General features: G+C 42.4%; 2 protein-coding genes across 2 annotated transcripts in view; one reads left to right on the top strand and one right to left on the bottom strand.

Moving 5' to 3' along the window:
* fbxl13 (F-box and leucine-rich repeat protein 13) overlaps positions 1–27,328 on the top strand; it is a 255,100-nt gene that overhangs the window by 43,143 nt on the left and 184,629 nt on the right. The gene's annotated exons all lie outside the window — the stretch shown is intronic.
* Positions 1–27,328, bottom strand: part of lrrc17 (leucine rich repeat containing 17) — a 43,661-nt gene that overhangs the window by 4,283 nt on the left and 12,050 nt on the right. Inside the window, exons 2-3 of the mRNA XM_041203639.1 lie at positions 23,907–24,792; positions 5,020–5,175 (exon numbers count right to left, since the gene is read on the bottom strand). Coding sequence (XP_041059573.1) covers positions 5,020–5,175; positions 23,907–24,657 — 907 coding nt within the window. The 5' untranslated portion in view covers positions 24,658–24,792. The remainder of the gene's footprint in view (positions 1–5,019; positions 5,176–23,906; positions 24,793–27,328) is intronic.

The following is a 27,328-nucleotide window of genomic DNA, read 5'->3' as shown; positions in this document are numbered from 1 at the left end:
GGGGATTCCCCAAAAGCGAGAGTGCGCTCTTTCACACATGCGCACCAAAGAGTGCACATCTCCCTGAGGCTAAGTGCTGCCTCAGGGAGATTGCTGACACTTTTAAAAATATTAAAAATAGAAAAAAAAATTCTCTAATGTCCACCTCACATGTTCATAATTTACATAATAACATTATTAAAATGTTTAAAACCCTGCATGAAACCTCATTCCGCCGGTTTTATCTATTTGCCTTAAGGTTGGACAGGCAAGTCCTTTAATTGTTTAATTGACCCTGTCAATGGCCTCAATTGGCTATTGACAGGTTGGTGGGCCCGCAGCTGATTTTGCTGTGGGCCTGCCTTCCTGAAAATTTAAATGGGGCGGGATGACGTTGGGGGTTCCGCCTGACATCATCCCACGTCATTTTAGGTGTCAGTGAGTGGGCCCCGCCCCCTGCTCGCCAATGGCAAAATTCTGCCCCACAAGTAAAAGAATGGGGATTTCTTTTAAAAATGGCTTACTTTGGCTCCAAACATTATTAAATCTGATGATGCTAGTTACACTTATGGAAGTGTGAGTTCTACTGGAGTGTAAAGTTGCTTTAGGCACTGATGATACTGAGCTTGTTGGACCCCTTTGCAAAGCTGTTGCAATTGCTCCCACTGTCAATCCATTGCTTGGGACTCAGGATTTCGGGAATGGTTGCGGTGCTCAGGAAATCCTGCCCTTTTTTTTCTCAGAGGGAGAGGGAATAGATTGGTAGTTGGAGTGAGAACAAGGGTTCAAGTCCAGGTCCAGGAGGAGGCAAAGCCTTCTTTCTTACTGTGAGTGCCATCAATCCAGCAGAATAAGCCCTGATCCATCTGGGCCCCAGGAATAGACAGGAGGCCAAGAGGGATGACGGACTAAAGGGGGAAGTGTTGAAGATATCATCTTAAGGATATTTTACTTGCTGATTTTGAAGATTTTCTGTGCGAAGAAAATGTGTTTTTAATTTTTTTTAAGATAAATTCTCTTCACTGAAGCCAGGTCTCAGGTCTCCAACCCTTGCTGCTTCTCCAATCACAGATTCTGTTTCTGGAGGAGCAGCAAGATCAGGAGAGAGGGAACCCATGATTGGAGGAGTTGGAGCAGCAGCATGGGAGAGAGGATGACTTTTCTTTCATTGGTCACCCCTGTGATTGAATTTGTGAACTTGAGGACAAATTTACCTGCTGCCCTCTGTATTTTGAACCCTGTATGCCAGGTCTCTCTATTACTGCACACCCTTTGGAGTGTACTCTTTATTTTATATTGCTTCGCCTCATTCTTCCCACCAAAATGTATCAAATAACACTGCTCTACATTAATTTTCATCAGCCATGTGTCTGCCAATTCCACCACCCTGTCTATGACCTCTTGAAGTCTATCGCTATCCTCCTCACAGTTCACAATATTTCCAAGTTTTGTGTCATCTTCAAATTTTGATGTTATACCTTTTAATATATGTCAAGAAAAACAGTGGTCATAGCACTGACTCCTTGGAGAACCTTCCTCAGTCTGAAAAACATTCCGTTGCCACTATTTTGTTTGTCACTCAGCCAACTTTGTATCCATGCCTCCATTGTCCCTTTTATTTTGTGAACCTTATCTTTGCTGACAACTCTATTATGAGGTAGTTTATCAAACACCTTTTGGAAGTCCATATATACCACATCCAAAGTGTTACCCTCATCAACCCTCTCTTGTTAAACTTGCCTTTATCAAATCTGTGCTGGATTTCTTTAATAAATCCACCCTTGTCCAGTGAATGCTAATTTATTTTCCAATTATCGTTTCTAAAAACTTTCCCACCACTGAGGTTACATTGACTTGCCTATGGTTACTGGGTATATCTTGCACCCATTTTTGGACAAGGCTGTAACATTTTGAGTTCTTCAAACCTCTATCTAAATTTTATCTAAGGAGGATTGGAAGATTATGGCCGGTACCACCATCATTTCTACCTTTACTTCCTTCAACATCCCATCTGGTCCTGGTGGTTTATCAATTTTACTTTTCCCAACATCCCATCTGGTCCTAGTGGTTTATCAATTTTAAATACAGCCAGCCTTTCTAATAGGACTTAGGAGCAGGAGTAGGCCATTTGCCTCTTCAAGCCTGCTTCGCCATTCAATATGATCATGGTTGATCTGGTTGTGGTTTATGTTCCACCTTCCCGTCTGCCCCCCCATAATCCTTGACTCCCTTGTCCAGCAAACATCTAACTCAGCCTTGAATAAATTTAAAGATCCAGCCTTCACTATTTTCTGGGAAAGAGAATTCCACAAACTAACAGCCTCTGAGAAAAAAAAATCTCCTCATCTCTGTCTTATAAGTTGGACCTCTTATTCTTAAACTATATTCTCTAATTTTAGTACCCCCCACAAGAGGAAACATCCTCCAGGTATCCACTCTTAAGTATCTCAGTTGCTTCCTCTTTTACCATGACTTTAGCACTATCTTCTTAGTGAAGACAGAAAAAAAAATAATTTAGCATCTCAGACATGCACTCTATCCTTTTACTGTTAATATGCCTATAATAGACTTTTGGATCCACCTTTATGCAGTTGCCAATGCCTTCTCATACTCTTTTCTTTGCCTCTCTTATTTCCTTTCTCACTGCCCCTCTGAACTTGCTATAGCCAGCCTGCTTCTCACTTGTATTCTCAACTTGACTAACATATGTCATATGCACCCTTTTTCTGCTTCATCTCGCTATCTGTTTCATCGTCCAGCTTTGGCTTTGCTTGCTATACCTTTTCCTGCCCACAAACAAACCAAACCATTTCTTCCTTAAAGGCAATCTATTGTTCAATTAGAGGTTTGCCCGCCAACCTTTCATTCCAACTTACCTGGGCCAGGTCTATTCTCAAGCCATACCATGCCATCCTGGATTCACTTCTGTGGCTGCAGAATCCCCTATCACTATTGCATTCCCAATCTTCCTCCAGTCCCTCCGTACAGCTATGGCACCCATGGTGCCATAGACTTGGCTCTGGCTGCAATCCCCAGATGAACTGTCACTCTCACCAGTATTCAGTTTTGCTTAAGTGAATGGGCAAAACTGGCAGATGTTTCTCAATCTAAGCAAATGTAAGATCATCCTGTTCGGATCTAATAAGGTCTTAGCTAAGTTCTTTATAAATTATGAATAGCTAGAAACAGTGGGGGTTCAAGAGAAACTTGAGGGTACAGGTACATTAAAATATCATGATTAGGTAAAGAAAATAATCAAAAACGTAAATGAAATATGGGCCTTCATGTCTAGAGGACTAGAATACAAAAGGAGAGTAGTCTTGCTTCAGCTATACAAAGCCTTGGTTAAACCACATTTGGAATATGGCGATCAGTTTGGGCACCACACCTTAGGAAGGATATATTGGCTTTTGAGGAAGTACTGCATGGATTTACCAAAACACTGTCTCCTGCAAAATGGCCATCTGCACATGTGCACTGATCCGCACAAACATCACTTTGCTCAGTCGGAAAGCAGTTAATGTCTTGTTTACACACAGGATATAATTCTACTACAATATGTTCCAGGCAAATAAGATGGTGGGCCATAATACACTTAGTATTGAGTAATCAGGATAGACTTGGTTCATAATCTAACTGAAATTTGAAAAGGAGAAACGTAGCCCAAATTCTAATATCCTATATTCCAGAAACTGTAAATTTAATGGGATGAGTTACAGTGGAACCGCAAACAACTTGTAGGGAATGATCACAATTTGAACATCTAAATGTATAAATGCCAGGGTTTTAAATGATGTAGGTCCCGCCACTCCACACCCGCTATCACCAAACTCCCCTTGCCCCCTTGTTAGGACTGAAATAACCCTGATAAATCTAGCACCAAACCTGCAATATTTTAGTGTGTATCTGTTTAACATGTTTAATTTTGTTTTTAAAAAGGAAGCGAAGAGACTTTGCATCCAGACCTGCGCTAAAAGAGTAAACATGGTGAAGAAATACTAGAACTGCACATGCGCAGCATTAGCAGCAAACATAGCCTTACTAGAATGATACTGGACTCCAAGGGTTAAAGTACAGGGAGAAATGGTGATAGAAGTTTGGAACTCTCTTCAGCAAATGGCAACTGATGCTAGATTAATTGTCAATTTTTTAAACTGAGATTGATAGATTTTTGCTAACCAGAGGTATTAAAGTATATGGGACAACGGCAAATATATGGACTTAGGTCGCAGGTCAGCCATGATCTCATTGAATGGTGGAAAAAGCTTTAAGGGGCTAAATGGCCTACTCTATTCCAATGTTGATAGCCTCATCTAATCCAAAAAAGTACTGTCTTTTTTTTTAAGAATAACCACTGCATGGTACAAAGTTTACCAGTAGATTAAAATTATTGGTGCGGAGAAAAACAGAGTTAACATTTCAGGTCTGTGACATCAGTTGTAACATAAGGTCACAGACCTGAAATGTTAATTCTGTTTCTCTTTCCACAGATGCTGCCAGACCTGCGGAGTAATTCCAGCACTTTCACTTTTTATTTCATATTTACAGAGTCCACAGTATTCTTGTTTCTATCAAAACAATTGTTTTCAGTTTATATTACATCAGGTTTTATGTTTTATTCATAAACATATGAACATACAAATTAGAAGCAGGAATAAACCATTCGGCCCCTTGAGCCAGCTCTGCCGTTCAATAAGATCAAGGCTGATCTGATTGTGGCCTCAACTCCACATTTCACCTACCTCCAATAACTTTTGACTCCTTTGTTAGTCAAGATCTATCTCTGCCTTAAAAATGTTCAAAATGTTCAAAATTTGTCAAGAGAGTGCCAGTGGTCTCTCTGAATCAATGCAGCCTATTTAGGAAAATTCTGTGCAGAATGAGAATTGAGTCTGATAAAATATTGGCATTTTTATTCGCAAACTCATAATCTGAATATTGTAGGGATTTGGCTATTTGCAAACTATGCAGTCTCACCTCTAATTGTTTTAAAACTACATTAAAGCAACTGCATGTTAAAACACATGGGAATGTTCTTACCAGGATTTATGTATCCTATTGCATTGCTGCTGAGGTTTAATGTTTCTAATTCCTTAAAATTCATGAAGTTTTTGGCAATCAATTGCCTGATTTTGTTTCTGGAGAGATCAATTTCCAGAACTTCAGCAGGAATATCGATTGGAACTTTCATCAGGTCTGTGGAAATAATAAAATTATGTTAAGCCTTTTATATCAACTAATTAATCTTCTGTGCTATTGCACATGGGAAGTCAAGACCAATCTTCCCTCTATTTTTTGAATGCACAGGCAATTTTGTTAAGTACGTGAGCCCTTTAATTTTTTTGTGCAGCTACACACGTGGTAATCTCAAGGAGCCAGCTTGTGCATGATCTATGTGTGGACTTCTGGGTTATTGTGCATTCGTGCACCGTAGAAGGAACATTGGTCAAGACCAAGAGCACTTTCAAGTCAAGCAAGTTTAGAGGATGGGTAATTGGACAAAGGCAGGAAAGGAAAAAGTGGTAGGTGGAGAAAAGTGAGGAGCATGAAATAGAGAGGTAATGGAGCCATCGGCAGTGGTGCCAGCTGTCCCTCAATTCGAGGATGACATCTCATGGTTGTGAATTTCTGCCATGGGTCTTCATGTCACTTAACAGGCCGATTCTCCACCCACAGATCTTTGGTCACATAGGGCTGGATGTCTGGTGAGGTAGTGGGATCTGGTGTGCAGGATTTGCTTCCTTTTCTTTCCTTCTCTGCTGCCACTCTCTGTCTCATCATTAAGACTTTGTGACTCAAAGCATGATGCAGTTTGATAGATAAGTTGTCGCCATTTTGAACGATTGGTAGCAAGATCCCCCCCCCCGTCATTAATGTCAATGCTGCCACACTTCAAGGAAAGTTTCAAAGTGTCTTTGAAGCATTTTCTTTGTCCTCCCCCAGAAAGTTGGCCATTTGAGAGTTGAGAAAACAGGACTTGGTTAGGCAGATGCTTTTGGGCATCCAGATACAGTGTCCAGGTCATCATTGTTGACTTTGCAGGAGTTTTGCTTGAATGTTCATGGACCTGACTTCAAGAAGGACACTAGAAGTTTGTTTGATGGTCCTCCCATTGAATCTGGAGGCATTGCTGAATTTCTCTAGCGCTCTTACATATTGTTGATAAACAGTCAAGTTCTCACCGCAGTACAGGAGTGTGGTGACATCAACTGCTCTGAACACTAGGAGTTTTGTTGACTTGTGGAGATCTTTGTTGTTAAACACTTCTCAAGAACAGTTAGAGATGGACAATAAATGCTGGTCAGCCAGTAATGCCTACATCCTGTGAACGAATAAATAAAACTTGCTGCCGTAGTTTGTAGAAGGCTGAGCTGGCACAATTGTTCCACTGTTGGATCCCCTCATCAATAGTGGCCTTTTGAGAGAGGTGGCTACTAAGATATGGGAAGTGCTGAACATATTCTTGAATCTCTCCTTCAACATATATTTGGGTAGAATATTTGGCTGGTCAGTTATGGGTCGATATATGAGTTTTGATTTGGCAGCATTCAAAGGACAGGTCGTGTTTCTTGTATGCAAAATTGAAAAGATCGAGAGTGACTTGCAAATTTGGTGCAGTGTGGACAACGATACTGCGGTCATCTGCAAACCATAGATCATGTATGTCTGTGGTGGTCAGCTTAGTTTGGCATGGAGGCAACTGAAGTTAGAGTTTTCCATTTTAAAAATATTTAATACTGACAACAGAGGGCAGTTGATCCTTGATGGGGTGAATAGCCGCTGTCAAGTAGATTGTAAATAGTATAGGGGCTATCACACAGACCTCCTTGAACCTAGTCCAAATTTTGAAGGTGTCTGTTTCAGATCTCCCACAAGGCAGTTGCAGTCATATCATGATGAAGCAATTGCAGAATTGTGATAAAATTTCTTGAACATCCAAACCTTTGGAGCACAATCCACAGAGCTTTGTGATTTACTGAGTCAAAAGCTTTGGTCAGGTCAGTGAATGCAATGAAGAGTTACTGGTGTTAAGGGGAGTCCTTTTCCCTCCCAAATCCATAGGATGAGTGCGTAGAGTCTTGGTGTAAACTAAAGTCTGTCAGCTTTGAAGACCTCAGCTGGAACATCATCAGGGTCACAGGCTTTGATGTTTTTCATCCATTTGATTGCTTGTTGCTATTCTTCCATTGATGGCATTCAGCTGCCACTGCAGATTCATGGTCAAGGAGTTGTTGAAAATGTTCTTTCCAGTATTGACGGGTAGCATTATCATCCTTAAGAAGAGAAACACCATTCTGTGAGCGAAGGGAATTTTTTCTATTTAAACTTGTTCTAAAGATGGTCCTTGATGTGACATGATGATGTGCGCTCTGATGATCCCTTGAGTGGCTCCTGGTAGGGCCACTCATGGCATCAAGGTCAAGGGAGGAGCCAGCCAAAGTGCAGTCCAAAAAGTCCTCAACAGCAGAACAGGCAAAGGAAGGCTGTGCGTCTCACCGTCTGTGATGGTGGAAGAAGGCTGCAGAACAAGATGGTCCCAGTCATTGTGGTTTGGCACATCACCTAAATCTGACCACCAACCCCATCAAGATCTTGTAAACAATGACAGCACCCCAAGGTCCCCATGTTACACGCAGACTTCTACCAGGGTCCATTTGCCAAGTTTTTGTGATGATGGAGAATTAGCGACAGGGACAGGGCTGTGAAGTTGGGAGTCCCATGTCAAGAGTCTTCTCATAGGTGACAGATGCATGAAGGTCAGTGGACACCTGTGTTGGGACAGAGGTGTCTTTGGGTAGCTCCATCAGTAACTGAGCAGTCCTCTTCAGGATACCTTCTGCTTACCCCAAATGGGAGCTAGCAAAGATGCCCTAAAAATAGGTGGGCAATTAGACAAGGCAAGAGAGGAGAAAGTTGGTAGGTGGTAGGAGGAGAAGTGAGGAGCATGCAGGGTTACAAGAAACAGAGAAGTAGTGGAGCAGCAAGTGGGTGACAGAGATGCGGACAGAAATATAGGAAAAGGAAACTAGGAGGGGGAAGGATAAAGGTTAAGGAAGGAAATAGGAAGGAGAGTGAGGGGAAGGGAGAGACACAAGGATAGGGTAAAGAAAAGAGGATCAAAGAAGTAAGGAAGAAGAGATATGCGAGCATAATGGGGAGGATGGGACAAAAAACTGTTTTGTAAGCAGAAAGTGTCTATGGACAAATAGCTACTCAGAAAAGAGATTAGAAAATTAAGCCATTGTTGGATGAAGGTGGTGGAGGTGTGGTGGGAAGAGAGATAGAGGGGAAAGAGAAAGACCATGAGGAAAATCAGCTTGCAACTGCTGCTGAGGAAAGTCTGAGTGTATAGCAGCATTCCATTTCAAACTTCATTGAAAATTCTCTAAGGTAATTTATCTGTAGCATTATTTTCAACTGTAGGTGGCGCTAGGCATTTACAACATAAAAAATGATCACAATGCAGGAGGCATAAAATGGACAGGTGACATACTATACTTTCCCTCATACAAGCCACAGAAAGTCGGATTAACATGAGAAAATTATGTGGTTCAGAGGCAGCCACCTCAGCTTTAAATCAGAAGGTACATGGGCTTAAACCCAGATCCAGAGACTTGAGTAAATAATTTGGGTTAATACTTTAATGCAATGTTGAAGGAGTGTTGCATTTTCAGGTGAGAAACAATCCAAGTATGTATTCTGGTAGATGCAAAATATTCCATCATACTATTAGAAGAAGAGCTTTCAGGGTATCTTTAAAGCTTTCTTGGCTCCCTTCTTGGGTGCTGGTTTCTTCTCATCAACCATCTTCAATTTCAGACACAGAAGCCTGACCAACATTTATCCCTTACAATCTGATGTTGATTTTTTTTTTAAGCCCAAAGAGTTTAATACAATATGTACAAAGATATTCAGAGTGCAGTATAATCTCTCAGCTCGTCTGTTCCCAGTCGGTTCACATCTACAAGAATTACATGACACTCAATGAGTCAACGATTTCTAGCCCTTGAGCATCCTGCGCAGTATCACCTTGATACCATCCCTTGTGCTGATGCGCTTCTGCCAGCCGTGTGTCTGTATCTCTTGATAGTCTTTGGCTGGTACTCAGTGCTGTGCTTCTTCGTCCAGAGCTGCCCCTGGCTCCAAGGGAAAAGCCGGGAGCTCAGGCCACTGGTTTCCACCTGCCCCGCCGAGAAGCTTGGGATCAGGAGGCTACTGGGCTGTGACAGGAGGGAGCTGTAGAACTTGCACAGGCTGGAGCTCAAAGGCACCACAGGAGCCAAGAACTGTGCTGGCTGCCACCTGCAGCCCCACATTGCCACCCTCAGGAAAGTTATCCTGATTGGTGTTGGGCTTGATCATTAATTTAATTGCTAATCATTGGACCTTGTTGTGCACAAATTGGCAGCTGCGTTTCCCCACATTTATGACAGTGATTAATTTCAAAATTACTTAATTGGTTGTGAAAATTTGGGATGTCTTGAAGTCATGATAAATGCTAAGTAAATACAAGTTCTTCTATATAAAAATCATTTCTTTATGATTTCTCATAAAGAACTGCTCCTTCAGCAGAGGTCCTTCATAACGATTCCCTCTGTTGATGTAACAATTTTCTTCATTTGAAGTACCATCCTAGTTCAGGGAGAAAGCTTGAAAAAGACAAGAAAACAAGCATGGCAATCATGGTGTGTAATTAACCTGCACTTGTTCTTAGCAATGCAAACTTTGTGCTGCTTGCTACTTTAAATGATAGTAGCATGCAACCCAACACTGAATGTGCTGTTGATTCGCTGCATGTCTCAGCAGGGGGCCCAAGTTTGTGCGAGGCTAGAAACACTTAGGCCGGAATTTTACAGCCCTGTCGCAGCAGGAAAGGGGCCATAAAATGCAGCGATTCATTCTAAACTCCATTGACTTCGACGGGACTGTAAAATCCCGCTGGCGTAAAATTCCTCCCTTAAAGTCAGCCTGCACTTCTTAAAGGCAAGTTGCAGTTTCACTGGAGCAGGTGCTGAAAATGGTTAAGTCAGAGTTTATGAGCAGAAAGAGGAGGAGAAATGGTGCAAAAGGTCAGAGAGTGTGCTGCAAGTTTCTCCAATACAGCACTAGAGATCTTGGTGCAGGAGATGGACACCCTTAGGGCAAAGGCAGTGGGAACAGACAGCCGTCGTAGTGAATGTTAACAGTCTAGCTCCAAGGATCTAGATGCAGTACCACAATGAGTGGACAAGGCTGGTGAATGCTTCTTCACATACCATATCTTTGCAAGTGAACCATCAACCTCACACATGGCTCTGTTCACCACATCCCCTTCATTTGCTTACCAAGCATGTCTCATCTAACATTCATAGCCTTACCGTACCCACTTGGCACTGTTGCTAGCCTCAGATTCAGCACTGCTGTAAGCCTCACACTTGTACCTTAGAGCTTGCATATATTGCCAGCTATTAAGCTGTGACAGGCACATCACCCAAACACATTGCACCATGCTCTCTGACAAACGTCCCTTTCTCTTGCAGGACAATGTTGCTTACAATCAGAGACAGCAGCACTTAACTGCTGGGGGACAGGTAACTGCACAAGTGCTGGGCATCATTGGAGTGGCCACAACTGAGGCCATGGACAGTGCTGGAACTATTTAGAATGACCGTATTTTCCTACCACCCACTGCCTCACATCACATTTCCCCACTTATCCCACAATATCTTGCAATTTACAACTGTAGTTGGTGTAAACATGCACCTCTTGCTTACTTAGCTCATCCACCCCACCTCTCCCTCATCACAACCCTACCGTTGTGACTTTATCTTTTCCACCTGGTCAAGTGGGAGCCTGAAGTTCATAAGAAACAAGAAATGAATGAAGAAAAGCACCATCACTCAATCTTTCACTTGCAGCCACCATCTCAGAAACTGGCACTGCATGTATTTTAGAGGGTAGCATAGAGAAGGGCTCTGCACATGGTGAGTGATAGGGCATGTGCAGCCTGCAGCCAGAGCAGAGCGAAAGGATTGTGCAGGTAGCAGCACCCTGAGGACAAGGTCACACAAGTTCTGCTGCAGGGAATTCAGATGAGGACTTTAATGGGGCAACCTACAGAGAAATGTTGATAGGCACACTCACACAAATGCTCAGTGCATTGGCAGGTCTATCAAAAAGCTTGTCAAGGAACATGGAGAACATATGAATTAAGAGCAGGGGTAGGTCATTTGGCCCCTCCAGCCTGCTCCGCCATTCAATAAGATCATGGCTGATCTGAATGTAGTTTCAACTTCACATTCCTGCCTACCCCTGATAACCTTTCACCTCATTCTTAATCAAGAATCTATCTGGCTCTGCCTTAAAATATTCAGACTCTGCTTCCACCGCCTTTTGAGGAAGAGAGTTCCAAAGACTCACATCCCTTGGAGGAAAAATTTCTCCTCATCTCTGTATTCAGTAAGAAGTCCAGCTCCGTCTTGGCATAAGGTATTGCACAGTGTTTGTAGGCTATTATTTCCAGCGTGGAAATGGTGGCCAACTCCATGATGCAGCATCTGATGGTCAATGTCTTAGCTTCCATTGCAGCACAAGACACAAGAAGAAGCCATCCAATATCTCGGTTCTGCAATGGAAGCCTAGACTAAGATCATGGAATCTCAGCTGGCTGACATGCAGGCACAGACTGCTGCCATTATGGCTGTACTCACCTGTGCTCAAAAAGGGTTTTCAGGGTCTCACAACAGTCCAATAATCTGTGTTCCAACAGATTACTTGGAATGCTGAGATGAGGGGAGTGGCAGTGGCTCAGTGGAGTACAAATCTGCTGTCCTCACTCAGTATGACAGTGTTCATGCTCTAGCCACTGTCATTCTACCAGTCCCCCACTGTCATCGGTCAGCCAGCCAGCCAAGCTGCTACTGCCCATGCCAAGGTGGTGCAGTCTGAAGCTGGGCCTTTGAGACCCAGAGCTGCTCAAGGGTATCTTGCAATCTATCCCACTGAAGTCAGCAACTTTCCATCAGCTACGTGGCAGCGACCAGGGTAGCATGACGTAGGCGTATTAGGCCAAGTAAAGGCACCTGCATGACAAGCACTGAAAGAATGCACAAGGGTGATGAGCTGAATTTTGTATGGAATATTGGAAGGTTTGATGGATAAAGTTGATTTGGAAATGGTTGTTTTATGGTGGCTTTTATTTCAGCATTATAGACAAGAGGATACTGTGATGGTTCATAACAGAGTGATGTTAAGGTATGTGTGACTGTTGTACCATGGGGCTGTGTTCAGTGGAACATTGGTCACAATCAGCCCAGCTGAAAAGGAAGTGCTGGTTGCCTCCTCCCTTCTTCCTGCTCCTAAGCAACTTGCCATATCCCTAGTGGCAAGGGCTTTTCTGTCATGATGGCCAGATTGTGGAGGATATAGCACACCACCACAATCCTGGACACATGCTCTGGAGGGCCCCTCTAGCGTGGTCCTGGCAACAAAACCATTTATTTAGCATCCCAATGGTCTGCTCTGCAATGTTTTATGTAGCAGCATGGCTCGCATATATGCATGCTGGCCACATGTGGTTGGGCTGCTTTTACGTGAATAGCCCTCATCACCAATAGCCCCAATCATTCTCCAGTTTGATGTTATGGCTCAGATAAAGAGGGAACATTGGATTGACATAGAATGTAAGCATCATGACTGCCGCCAGGAGAGCAGGCATTCACCAACATGATGTACTGAGCATAATTGTACCTACTGCACATTAAGCAAGTGGTAGCCTTTAGGGTTATGGTATATCTCAGCTTTAGATATTATGTCCACAAAACCACACCCTACACAATGGGGAAGCCCACTATCTTGACAAAACCATTTGCACATACCACCTGCTTCTCTCTGTTTAGTGGGAACACAATGAACTTCCCTCTCCTGCCATGAAGAGTGGCTGCCATCTCTCTGAAGCAGCTGTGGATGGATGAGAATGGGAGATGTTACAGATGTTGCCTGTTTCCGCCTGGAAGGATCCCAACACAAAGAAATTCAGGGCCACAGTCACCTTCACAGCCAATGGCAGTGCCATCCTTGCCTTTGCAGATGTGATTGCAAGGGGTGACAGAATTCTGCGAGCAGAATTCTCTTTGTAAAGTGCAGACAATGCACACACTGTTCCTGGCTTAACTGGAGAAAAGAGAAATGCCCAATGAAGACACAAGGTGAATAACATATTCTGCTGAGAGCCCTTCTTCCCTATGCTCCTCTCTCTTTGAGCATCTTGTCCTTTTTCTTGCCTCTGTTCAATTTCTCACTCATGCGATATCTGAAGGGATTAGAAACCATAGTATCCATTACTGAGAGCAAATATATGATTATAATCCTTGAAATCACAGCTAAGGGCTTTTCCATGTACAGCACCACTCCCAGGTCAAATTCACCAACTTTAATCAACTCTGCAAACTACTGAGCACTTCCAGAAACTCAAACAGAGCCAGTAGAACTTAATCACAAATTAATCTGCAAGTTGTTAATGATCCCTTTAAATAGAAATGGCAGGAGTCCTTGCTGCTGCTGAACACAAGTTCAGCTGTGCATGTTTAAGAAAGGGTGTTAGCTGGAGTGACAAGATCAAAAATGGCAGCGCTGGCATCAAATCAGTGTTACATGCTGTTTTCACACATACTCCTGATGTTTGTACTAACCTCCTCACCAAGACGGTGTTTGTCACAGGCCATGCTTGGTGTGCAAATACTATTTTGACACCAAAATGACACCCTTAGAATCAAAACTAAAGGTGCTACAAAGCCAAGTTTTGTGCCCAGATCTTTCTACACACTCTATATGAGTAGAATTCCTCATAAATTGTTAAGGCTGCTTCAAAGTAAATAATATAAACCCAAAAGTCAAACCTCACACTTCATTGCAATAGTTGATCTTGATATAGATGAAGATTAAAACAAAAGAGATAAAAACAAAAAAGTGCCGATGCTGGAAATCCAAAACAAAAACAGAATTACCTAGAAAAACTCAGCAGGTCAGGCAGCATCGACGGAGAAGAAAAGCGTTGACGTTTTGAGTCCTCATGACCCTTCAACAGAACTGATTTTTCTTTACAAGGAGAGGAGTGAAATTTAAGGTGGGGGGAGGGGGGGTGGGGGGAGAAGTGGAGGGGGGGTGTTGTAGGGACAAGCAAGCAGTGATAGGAGCAGATCATCAAAAGATGTTACAGACAAAAGAACAAAAGAACACAGAGGTGTTGAAGTTGGTGATATTATCTAAACAAATGTGCTAATTAAGAATGGATGGTAGGGCACTCAAGGTATAGCTCTAGTGGGGGTGGGGGGCATAAGAGATTTAAAAATAATGGAAATAGGTGGGAAAAGAAAAATCTATATAAATTATTGGAAAAAAACAAAAGGAAGGGGGAAGAAACAGAAAGTGGGTGGGGATGGAGGAGGGAGCTCAAGACCTAAAGTTGTTGAATTCAGTATTCAGTCCGGAAGGCTGTAAAGTGCCTAGTCGGAAGATGAGGTGCTGTTCCTCCAGTTTGCATTGGGCTTCACTGGAACAATGCAGCAGGCCAAGGACAGATATGTGGGCAAGAGAGCAGGGTGGAGTGTTAAAATGGCAAGCGACAGGGAGGTTTGGGTCATTCTTGCAGACAGACCGCAAGTGTTCTGCAAAGCGGTTGCCCAGTTTACGTTTGGTCTCTCCAATGTAGAGGAGACCGCTTTGGGAGCAACGAATGCAGTAGACTAAGTTGGGGGAAATGCAAGTGAAATGCTGCTTCACTTGAAAGGAGTGTTTCGGCCCTTAGACGGTGAGGAGAGAGGAAGTGAAGGGGCAGGTGTTACATCTTTTGTGTGGGCATGGGGAGATGCCATAGGTGGGGGTTGAGGAGTAGGGGGTGATGGAGGAGTGGACCAGGGTGTCCCGGAGGGAACGATCATTTTCACGTGGTCCATCTCTGATACTTCCCTTCCCTTCCTTGACCTCTCTGTCTCAATCTCTGGTGATAGACTGTCCACCAAAATCCATTACAAGCCTACCGACTCCCACAGCTACCTCGACTACAGCTCCTCACACCCCACTTCCTGTAAGGACTCCATCCCATTCTCTCAGTTCCTTCGCCTCCGTTGCATCTGTTCCGATGATGCTACCTTCAAAAACAGTTCCTCTGACATGTCCTCCTTCTTCCTTAACCGAGGTTTTTCACCCACGCTCATTGACAGGGCCCTCAACCGTGTCTGGCCCATCTCCCGCGCATCCGCCCTCACACCTTCTCCTGCCTCCCAGAAAGATGATAGGGTCCCCCTTGTCCTCACTTATCACCCCACCAGCCTCCGCATTCAAAGGATCATCCTCCGCCATTTCCGCCAACTCCAGCATGATGCCACCATCAAACACATCTTCCCTTCACCCCCCTGTCGGCATTCCATAGGGATCGTTCCCTCCGGGACACCCTGGTCCACTCCTCCATCACCCCCTACTCCTCAACCCCCTCCTATGGCACCTCCCCATGCCCACGCAAAAGATGTAACACCTGCCCCTTCACTTCCTCTCTCCTCACCATCTAAAGGCCGAAACACTCCTTTCAAGTGAAGCAGCATTTCACTTGCATTTCCCCCAACTTAGTCTACTGCATTCGTTGCTCCCAATGTGGTCTCCTCTACATTGGAGAAACCAAACGTAAACTGGGCGACCGCTTTGCAGAACACTTGCGGTCTGTCCGCAAGAATGACCCAAACCTCCCTGTCGCTTGCCATTTTAACACTCCACCCTGCTCTCTTGCCCACATATCTGTCTTTGGCCTGCTGTATTGTTCCAGTGAAGCCCAACGCAAACTGGAGGAACAGCACCTCATCTTCCGACTAGGCACTTTACAGCCTTCCGGACTGAATATTGAATTCAACAACTTTAGGTCTTGAGCTCCCTCCTCCATCCCCACCCCCTTTCTGTTTCTTCCCCCTTCCTTTTGTTTTTTTCCCAATAATTTATATAGATTTTTCTTTTCCCACCTATTTCCATTATTTTTAAATCTTTTATGCCCCCCCACCCCCACTAGAGCTATACCTTGAGTGCCCTACCATCCATTCTTAATTAGCACATTCGTTTAGATAATATCACCAACTTCAACACCTCTGTGTTCTTTTGTTCTTTTGTCTGTGACATCTTTTGATGATCTGCTCCTAACACTGCTTGCTTGTCCCTACAACAACACCCCCCCTCCACTTCTCTCCCACCCCCCACCTTAAAGCAGCTTATATTTCACCCCTCTCCTTGTAAAGAAAAATCAGTTCTGTTGAAGGGTCATGAGGACTCGAAACTTCAACTCTTTTCTTCTCCGCCGATGCTGCCAGACCTGCTGAGTTTTTCCAGGTAATTCTGTTTTTGTTTTTGATTTGGATGAAACCTTGCTATCTAATGATATCCTCAAATGTTGATTCTCTAATGACACTCCAAAACCACTAACAACGCCACACCCCAATCAAGAATCTTCCTAGCTCGCTGAGACGTGTTAATGATCTATGCTCTCTCCGTTAATCCACTATCCCAATCTCCCTCTTCATCTATGTGCCAGGTAGTACCGTCACTGTCATTAGACATTTTATTACCCGGTATTCCTTATAATGAGAATTAAAAACAGAAAGTAGAAAGATGTAGCAGGAGAATTACTGCAACAGTAGAATCTATGTAACCACAATTTGAATTTGAGAGATCACAGAGGCTTTTTGCAGTGATTCATAGCTATCTTACATTCCATGATCAAAGTGATTTTAAAATTAAAAACTATAACACATGGATATTGTTAAGTGAGGTTTAGATAATCCCCTGGTCCATAAAGTAGCTAAACTTAGCTTCCAGGACATGCCCTCATTTGGCAATTCAAGAAAATATATAATTAAAGATTATTTCTTTTGTCAACATAAGCAAGCAATCATACCAAACCACAAAGAAAATGAAAGCCATCTGAATATTTAACATGTAAGCTTTTTCAATATACAGTACTCCTAATAATTTTCTCTGACTTATCAAAGTTTTACATGTATCAAACTTTTGGTCTGTTCTCAAATGCAGACCCTAAAAAGAATGGGATATGTCCGTATGTCCACTGTCCATATAAAACTACTTATTTGTTTGATTTCCATTATTGAGATACATAAATCAAGAACATACTAAAAAAGTTAACATTGCAGATTATTTAGTCAAATTTTAGCTTTAGTGCCTCTATGACGGGATAGAAAATTCAGCCAAAGTTCCTGATCCTGGTTGCTTTTCAGCATCTCCTGTTGGAATATGCTGGTGTATGGACACAATGTGTGAGCAAGAATGCCTTGGTATGATGGTCTCCACAATTTAATAGCTGCTTAAGGCTCACAAATGAAGGACTTGGAAGAGATGCAATGAGATTGCTGAACTCTAAGCACCCTGAAAAAGACAAGTTCAGGAGAGAAAGGAAAACAAACTAGCAGAAAAAGATTCTCAAAAAGATCCTCTAGGTTTATCTTTTGCTAATTTTGTCTCCTTATTTCAGTTGTTATCAAATTATTTCAATAGCTTATCTGCATTAATTTGTATTTAGGTATTTACAGTAACATTCTATAATTAAACATTGTAAATCCTCTATTTACAAATAAAGATGCAAGGCAAAGGTAAATTGGTAGCCACTTGTTACTGAACAAGAGATTCCCATTTACAGCAGCCTGCTATTGAATACCCTGGAGGAAGAGTCAGCCTTATGCTAGGATTGCCTTACACAAGGGTCTGAATTAAGCAGCCGATGATAAATAAGTCCAAACTAAAAACTTCAAAGCTGCTGACAGATCAGAAGTTGCTCTAGACAGGTCTTTCCATCTAGAAGACAGGTATCTGTCAGCTGGCGAGGAAACTGACACAGGATGCAAAATGCTGGAAGGAATTACTTGGAGGCTGGGTATGAAAATACTTGTTCAAATATTCACAATTTGGTGCCCACTATAATTGAGTTCCAGAATGAGTGAGCACTGTACAGTCCTTGTAGACAAAGTCCCATCTTCACAAAGAAAAAAACTCCATCCTGTTGTGTGGCACTACCACCTAACTGAGAGAGACTCCGAATGAATCCAGCAGCTTAAAAATGACATCCATGAGGTGTTATGGACCATCAGTAGCAGCAGACTTGTATGCAACCACAATCTGTAGCTTCATGGCCCGACATATCCCTCACTCTACCTTTGCCATCCAGCCAGGGAATTAACCCTGGTTCAATGAGTAATGTAGGAGAGCATGCCAGGAGCAGCACCAGGCATACTTAAAAATGAGGTGCCAACTTGATGAAGCTATAACCCATGACCAAATGCATGCGCTAAATAAGCAAAACAGCATGAGCTGAGACAGAGATGGAGTGAAGCAATCCTACAACCAACAGCTCAGATTAAAGTTCTGCAGTCTTGCCATATTCAGTTGTGAATGGCGGTGGGCAATTAAATATCTAACCGGAGGAGGAAGCTCCTAAAAATGATCCCATTCTTAATGATGGCAGAGCCCAGGTCCAGAAAATAAGGCTGAAGCATATGTAACTATCTTCAGTCATAAGTACCAAGTAAATGATCCACCTTGGCCTCCTCCTGAGGCCCCCCATCATAGATGCCAGCCTTCAGACAATTCGATTCAATCCATGTGATATCAAGACACCGGATATAGCAAAGGCTTTGGGCCAATATCTTATTAGCTTGGGCTAATAAGTGGCACGCCATGCAAGTGCCAGGCAATGACCACCACCAACAAGAGAGAATCTACTATCCTCTTGACATTCAATTACATTACCCACCACTGAATCCCGCACTGGAAGTATTTTTTTATTCATTCATGAGATGTGGGCATCACTTGCTAGGCCAACATTTATTGCCCATCCCCAACTGCCCTTGAGAAGGTGGTGGTGAGCTGCCTTCTTCAATTGTTGCAGTCCATGTGGTGTAGGTACACCCACAGTGCATTTGGACATGGACTGCTTCAGTATCCGAGGGATCGTGAATGATGCTGAGTGTTGTGCAATCATTAGCAAACTTCCCACATCTGAGCTTATGATGGAAGAAAGGTCATTGACCAGCAACATTACTGGATCAGCCAGCCACATAAATAATGTGGCTGAAAGGCAGTCGAAGCTGGGATTTCTGCAATGCATATCTCACCTCCTGACTCCCCAAAGTTTGTCCACCATCTACAAGGCACAAGTCAGAAATGTGATGCAATTCTCTCCACTTAGCTGAATGAGTACAGATCCAAACAACATTCAAGAAGCATGACACCATCCAAGACAAAGCAACCTGCTTGATCAGCACCCCGTCCATCACCTTAAATATTCATCCCTTCCACCATTGGCACATAATGGCAGCATTGTGTACCCTCTACAAAATGCACTGCAGCAATTCGCCAAGACTCCTTCAAAAACATCTTCCAAACCTGTGACCTAGAAGAATGGCAGCAAATATATGGGAACACACCACCCTCCAAATCACACACCAATCTGACTTAGAATTATATTGCTGGTCTTCACTGTTGCTGGGTCAAAATTGTGGAACTCCCTCCTTAGCAGTACTGTGGGTGTACCTACACCAAATAGACTTTAGCAGTTCCAGAAAGTGGGGGCTTAACACCACCTTTTCAAGGACAATTGGGAACGGACAGTAAATGCTGGCCTTACAGTGATGTTCAAATCCAGAGAACAAAATAAAAACTCCACTGATCCTACTGGTGGGATCACTGTTCAGAGTTGTATAGCATGCCCATGTTGCAGTCAGCAGGATAGTATGAAGATATTTGGAACAATTTAATCAAACCACGAGTAATTGAGCTACTGTCACAGTTAAGAACGGGAAAAGAAAATGTGGTTGATTAGGCCATGTAGGCACCTTCATAATCACAAAGTAACTGCCGCCATTTTATGTGGGCGGGCCAATTAAGGCCCGTCCAGCGTGACGCTCACCCGGAAGCGCTGAGCGCTCCCTGCGCGGGCGGGGGGGGGGGGTGGGGGGAGATTCCTTGATTAGGGGCCTGCGCTCTTTCATGCAAGGTCGTGAAAGAGTGCAGAAATCTCCCTGAGGCACAGAGGTGTAAGATTTAAGGTTTTAAAATTTAAATAAAGGGAAAGGCAGTGTCACATGAGCTGGGACATGTCAATGAATTTTTAAAATAATTTTTATTGAATTTTAAAACACTTCATGAAACCTCAACCCAACGGTTTTTGTGATGGAAAGGATGGATTGCTTAGTGCAAGCATCTGATCACATGTACAGTCCTAAATTTTCAAATGGATATAAAAGAAGCATAACAAGATCCAAGTCCAGTCACTATTGGTCCAAGATGAGCATGGTAACTGGTGCACTGATGCTGAAGATGTGGGCAGAGTTCTCAATGAGTACTTTGCCTTTGTCTTCACTGAGGAGAGGGATGATGCAGACATTCTAATTAAAGATGAGCAGTGTGAAATATTAGATAGAATAAGCATACTGAGAGAGGAAGTACTGGAGGGCTGACATCCTTGAAAGTGGATAAATCACCAGGGCTGGATGCATTGTAACACAGGCTATTATAGGTAGGTAGCAGGGAGGAAATTGTGGATGCTTTGAGGATAATTTTCCAATCCTCACTAGATGGCGGCCAGGTACCAGAGGATTGGAGTTCTGCAAATGTTGTACCATTATTTTAAAAAAGTTCGAGGGATAGGCCAGAAAATTATAGGCCAGTCAGTCTGGCTTCAGTGGGCAAATTATTGGAATCAATTCTGAGAGACAGGATAAACCGTCATTGAGAAAGGCATGGATTGATAAGGGTGGTCAGCATGGTTTTGTTTGGGGAAGATTGTATTTTACTAACTTAATCAAATTTTTTAAGGAATAAATAAAGAGGATTGATGAGGGTAGTGTAGTGGATGTTGTCTACATGGATTTTAGCAAGGCATTTGACAAGGTCCCACGTGGCACACTGGTCAGAAAAGTGAGATCTCATGGGATCTTGTGATGAGTTGGATCCAAAATTGGCTCAGCGACAGGAAACAAAAGGTTTTAAATAATTGATAGATGGTTTTGCAAATGGAAAGCGGTTTCCAGTGGCATTCCACAGGGTTCAGTGTTGGGGCCCTTGCTGTTTGTCGCATATATTAATAATTTGAACTTAAATGTGGGAGGCATGATAGGGAAATTTGCAGATGACACAAAAATTGCCCGTGTCGTTGATATTGAAGAGGACAGTTGTTGTCTCCAGACTTATATCAAAGGTTTGGTTGAGTGGGTGGAAAAGTGGCAAATGGAATTCAATCCAGAAAAGTGTGAGGTAATGTAATTGGGGAGAGCAAACAAAGCACAAGAATACTCAATAAATGGAAGAATATTTAGAGGGGTTGAGGAAGTGAGAGACCTTGGAGTGCATATCCACAGGTCCCTGAAGGTGGCAGGACCAATAGTTAAGATGGTCAAGAAAACACATGGAATGCTTTCTTTTATTGGACAATGTATTGAATAAAGAAGCAGGTATGTAATGATGGCACTGTATAAGACGTTGGTTAGGCCACAGCTAGAATTTTGTGTACAGTTCTGGTCACCACATTACAGAAAGGACATAATTGCTCTGGAGAGAGTACAGAGGTGATTTAGAATAATGTTGCCAGGCTTGAAAATTGCAGCTATGAAGAAAGATTGGTTAGGCTAGAGTTGTTTTCCTTAGAACAGAGGAGGCTGAGGAGTGACCTGATTGAGGTGTACAAAATTGTGAGGGACTTAGATAGGGTAGACAGGGAAGACCTGTTTCCCCTAGCTGAGGGGTCAGTTGCTAGGGGGATAGATTTAAGGTGATTGGTAGAAGGATTAGAGGGGACATGGGGAAAAACTTTTTCACCCAGAAGGCAGTGGGCATCTGGAATTCATTCTGGTGGTTGAGGCTGAAACACTCAACTCATTTAAAAGATACCAGGATCTGCATCTGAAGTGCTGTAACCTGTAAGGTCATGGACCAGGTTCTGGAAAATGGGATTAAAATGAGCTGCTAGTTTCTTTTGATTTTTTTTTTGGCTGGCACAAACACAGTTCTGGTCACCACATTACAGGAAGGACATAATTGCTCTGGACAGAGTATAGAGGAGGTTTACAAGAATGTTGCCAGGCTTGAAAATTGCAACTATGAAGAAAGATTGGGCAGGCTTGGGTTGTTTTCCTTAAAAGAGAGGAGGCTGAGGGGTGAATGGCCTCTTTCTGCACTGTAACTTTTCTTTGGTTCTATGGATGATGTGGTCAACTGTGTCAAAGGCTGCAAACTGGTTAAGAAGGATGAGGAGAGATAGTTTACTTTCGTCATGCTTATATAGGATGTCATTTTGACTTTGATAAGAACCATTCTAGTATTGTGGCAGCAGCAGAAACCTGTTTGGAGGGATTCAAATGTGGATTTCTGAGAAAATTGTGCATGGATTTGAGGGGTAGCAACATGTTCAAGGATTTAGGAGAAAAGGGAGTTTGGAGGTGGGGTCGCAATTTGCAATGACTTTGGGGTCAAGTGTTGGCTTTTTGGATATAGGCACTACACAATTAAGTGATTATATGATTATTATGTTTTAGAACTGGTTTTATAAGGATGTTTTAGTTTGGTACTGTATTTTGGTATGTAAATTTTGAGTAAATGAAAGGGGTCATGTGACATGTGCTGGAGTCCGCCTGACAGTCAGCTTGGGTAAGTTAATTGTTAAAGATCAAATAAGGCCCAGATTGTTTTATTAAGAGGGAGGTGAAAGGTGTTTATGCTGGAAGACAAAGACAGCAGTTTCTAAGTTTACAGTGAGTAGCTCTAAGTCTCCCAAAATACCAGAAAGGTATTATAAGTATCAAGTTGTAAACCATTGTACTGTAAATTATCCCTTTACTTCAAGATGAAAACAAGGTGGAATGAAAGATAACTGATTAGTATTTCTACTTAGATACAAATTTAATGTGTTTCCTGTTGTCAGGGAGCAGAGATTAGAGGCAGAGGGTTGAGGTCAGGTTACAGGCTTCCCTATTAACACAGAACTATCAAGGATAGACAAGCAGTTGGAGTTTAGTCTTGTGTGATCTGCAGCAAACTGAGAGTAGAGAGCAAAAGATAGAATTAGCCAGGCCTGCAATTTAAGCAGAGAATATGCTGACTCTATCACTCACCATGCATGCAGAATGTGGGTTGAAGCTTGCACTGAAATTGAGGACCAAGTTCGTGAGGAGATAAAAAAAAGGTTGGAAGATTTGCCAAGCTTGGACCTAGAGGAAAATATCTAACCCTCACCCTAACTGTGAAAGATAGTTCTGGGATTAGTAGTTGGGAAAGTAGAAAGAAAGCAACCCATTAGAAGTTGGAAGCAACTGTGCTCAGTTGGATATAAGAACTGTAACTCTGGAGAGTGCAATGTGTGATAAGTAGTAATGAACCTTTTATTTATGTAGTTTAAAGTATAAGTTGCCTACAAAAGAAAAAGTGTTTAGTCAATAGTGGTCCTTAGTCATTTGAGACAATAAAAGTTTTAAAACATGAAATCTTGATGTGTCATCCTTTCTAGTTATTTACTGGAAGTTCAAATTTCTCTTTAAAAGTTATTGGTCTCTATGGAGATCAATACAGAACAATGACAGCAGATTTAAAGGAGAGAGGAACTGCATCTAAAGAGAGAATGTTAACAATATCAGCTAAAAGGGGACCAGGAGGGGGAGTTGGGTGGTCGGCAGTTTAGTGGGAATAGGGTTGAGGAATCTGGAGGTAGATATCATCGACAGGAAGAGCTGAGAGAGAGCATGAGGGGATATAGGAGAGAAATTACAGAAAGATGCATACTTCTGGAAGATACCAAGATCCTGGTACATTTTCTTATGAGCTTGCATTATATTATAAAGCCACTATTAAATCACAAATGAAGGGCTGACAGTTCAGTGCAATACTGCTTATTATTTGAAAGTCATACTAACCTTTATTTTGGCAATCTATTCGTGACTTTGGGAAAAGGTAGATATTGCATTTTGTGGAATCAGCAGTGCTCTGGAAAGGTATAGGGCCTGTACTGTTTTCCTCATCATGGCAGAGCAAGTTCACATTGATTGTCTTCAACTTGTGACCAGCAAATTTTTTTGGAGCTTTACATTTGGCCAGGTTGCCTAGATTTCGTTGGCCAGGGATCTGCAGCTTCCTGATCATTTCGTCTAGATAACAATTACAATTCCAGGGGTTGCCATAGACACGCAGGTATTTTAGTTTAGGAATAGGAATAAAAACTTCCTCTGACAAAAACTGTAATTGATTATATTGAAGCAATAAAGTATTGAGCTCATCTAATCCTTCAAAAGCACCTGGTTCTATATTTGCTATGGCATTTCGTTGTAAGTCGAGGCTCTTCAAATTTTTTAATGTTGAAAACATCGAATCCTTCAAACTATGGATCTTATTTCCTGCTAATTGTAAGTGAACAACATCCTTTGGCAAATTAGGGGGAATTGTAATGAGTCGCTTATCTTGACAATCCAGTATTTTCTCATTCTCATGCAGACTTTCACTGCATATTGTGCTAAGGAACTGAGCATATCTTTTGACGTGAGTGGAGTGCCTTTTGAGACATTTCTTGCCACAGTCCCTCATTCTATTTCCATGGCTGCCATTCCTTGTTTTCATGAACTCTACTGCTCTACAAAGAAGTAGCAACAAAATAATTCTTATCACTTGCATCCTGACATCCAGATGGTCCCAGTAACTCAGTGATGACTTGATAATATACAAGAATCCAATGAAACTTGCAAACTAAGGTGGCCTCAAGTGATTTTGGTTTTGGACTGACTTAAGCAGTTGTTCCTCGCAAAAAGTCTGTAAAGGAAAAAAAGTAGTTAAAAACATCATTAGTGCAAGATAGAAAAGCACTAGTAAAAAATGTCAGAAATACAGTTTACACAACATGCAAAGTGATAAAGCATTATATTCTTATCAATACATTGAGAAAAATTGGGGTGAAATTCATTTTGGCTGATAGCGCAAAATGAACAATAGCAAATTGACAGCAAAATGAGCAATAGCAAATTGGCAGCCAGCCAGTTTTATGCTTTTTTCCACTGGCTTGAAGAAAATCATCCTTTTTGGTGGTGGCTATTTGTCAGGTCACATCTGCTCCAGGAAGAGCTGAATAGAGCAGTCATAGTACCTGTTATGGTCAGGCCAGCCAATTTCAGGAAGAGGTCTTTAAAATGTCATTAAGCTCCTAAGTATCATGTGTAAAGGGCCTAATGACCATTCTAGACTGACACCAGGAATGCCTCCCAGAGCACATGAATGAAAATGGCAATAGATATGTTTTTGATGCTGTTCAGTACACAGGAGATTAGCTTTTAAATTGGACCTCTGTGGCTTCTTTTACACGTGGAAAATAGACACAATGAGATCCAACTTCTACCCTAAGATAGTGCATTAGTAACACAAATTATTCAATATGCTGAAGAAAATGTTACACTCTCGAAACTAAAATATTTTGATATAAATTCTTGATCCGTAATTTCTTAGAGACTTGCAAAATTATTAAGATACACCTACTTTTTGCCATGCAAAGTCCCAGGAAATTACACTGATTGAGGCTTATTATCTTTTGAGGCCAAGGAATTGTGCACAGTTACACTCTTTAAAGGTCGGTGACTGCTATTTAAAGGGTCAGTAGAGTTAGTTGGCTGATGAGGAAATAATTTTTGGAAAACCTCCCTTTCCAAATTCTGTACATATTAGAATTGATTCTGCAGGAAAGGTCTGTTTAGATTTCAGGGCCCCCTACCCCCTAGAAGAGAATTGCATAATTATATTGGAAGCAGATAACTTAACAAATTAATGTCATGTCTACTACCAAAGGACAAATGAGCAAATGTGAATAAAGTTCAATAGCCTCAGAATGACTTCTAGATGAAGCCAGCCAGTCTTCTCATATTCAAGTAACTAGACTAGGTATGCATGCTACAAGGTTTCTTATCCAGGGAAGGGGCAGGTGGCCAGGAATCTATCACCCCCACCCCTCCCACCCAAATCCCAAATGCATGGGCCTAGAAATTCAGCCATACAGTGTCTGTTTTTAAAGGAACAATTTGATTTCTAGACTGGGAATTTATTTTTGATTTTTTAATATTGACCATTTTTGTGAGGAAGACAGGGAGCAGAGAATCATCTCTCAGGATGGGGTCAGGAGTAGGTACACAGGAATTCAATTTCCTCTCTTCAGATGATAGTCTTTGGCAGCATGGAGTGGGTGGAAAATCAGGTGTCCTCACAGAGACAAACAGCAACATTGAGACTAAGACAGGCAAGACAGTGTCCATGTTCACCACTGACCCTGTTAAATGCCACAGAATCCTGATTAAGGCTATGAGTCCACAGGCAGGAAGGGAATGGGTGACTACCAAGCAGAGCAAGAGGACGAGGCAGGCAGTGCAGGAATCTCCTGTGGCTATTCCCCTGCAAAACAGATATACCGCTTTGGATACTGTTGAGGGGAATGGCCTCTCAGGGGAAAGCAGCAACAGCCAAATTTGTTGCACCGCGATTGGCTCTGCTGCACAGGAGAGGAGCAAAAAGTGTGGGAATGCAATAGTTATAGGGGATTTAATTGTGAGGGGTATAGTTAGGCATTTCTGGGGCCACAAACGAGACTCCAGGATGGTATGTTGCCTCCCTGGTGCTAGGGTCAATGATGTCTCAGAGTGGCTACAGGACATTCTGAAAGGGGAGGGTGAACAGCCAGTGGTCATGGTACACATCGGTACAAACGACATAGGTAAAAAAAGGGACGAGGTTCTAATAGAAGAATATAGGGAGTTAGGAAGCAAGTTGCAAAGTCGGACCTCAAAGGTAGTGATCTCAGGATTACTACCAGTGCCACGTGCTAGTCAGAGTAGAAATAGCAGGATATATCAGATATATCGGAAGAAGGAGTTAGATATTGCTCTTGGGGCGAAAGGGATCAAAGGATATGGGGAGAAAGCGGGAGCAGGCTATTGAGTTGGATGATCAACCATGATCATAATAAATGGCGGAACAGGCTTAAAGGGCCAAATGGCCTACTCCTGCTCCTAGTTTCTATGTTTCTATATTAAAATCTTACATTCATGTGCACCTCCATAAACCTCTTCCATTGTAAATTGTTATAATAACATTTACAACAAAACTGCCTACACCAAAGTTTCCCTTGATATCATCTCTGGACTTGGTGCAGGCTACAATGCTAGTTTTTTTGGCACCCTGACGCACCAACCAATGTAGGATCCACAAAATAAAGCAGGAACACCCACTGCTGTCTCATGTCTTTAGGAGATCCAGATCAATCTCTTTGCATCCCACCCCGAGAAACATACAAAAAATACAGGGCAATTTT

Source organism: Carcharodon carcharias, chromosome 13, assembly GCF_017639515.1.
Source record: "Carcharodon carcharias isolate sCarCar2 chromosome 13, sCarCar2.pri, whole genome shotgun sequence".
In the NCBI taxonomy this organism is placed as follows: Eukaryota; Metazoa; Chordata; class Chondrichthyes; order Lamniformes; family Lamnidae; genus Carcharodon; species Carcharodon carcharias.
Note: the sequence above shows the minus strand (reverse complement) of the source record. Positions and strands in the feature narration are given on the sequence as shown.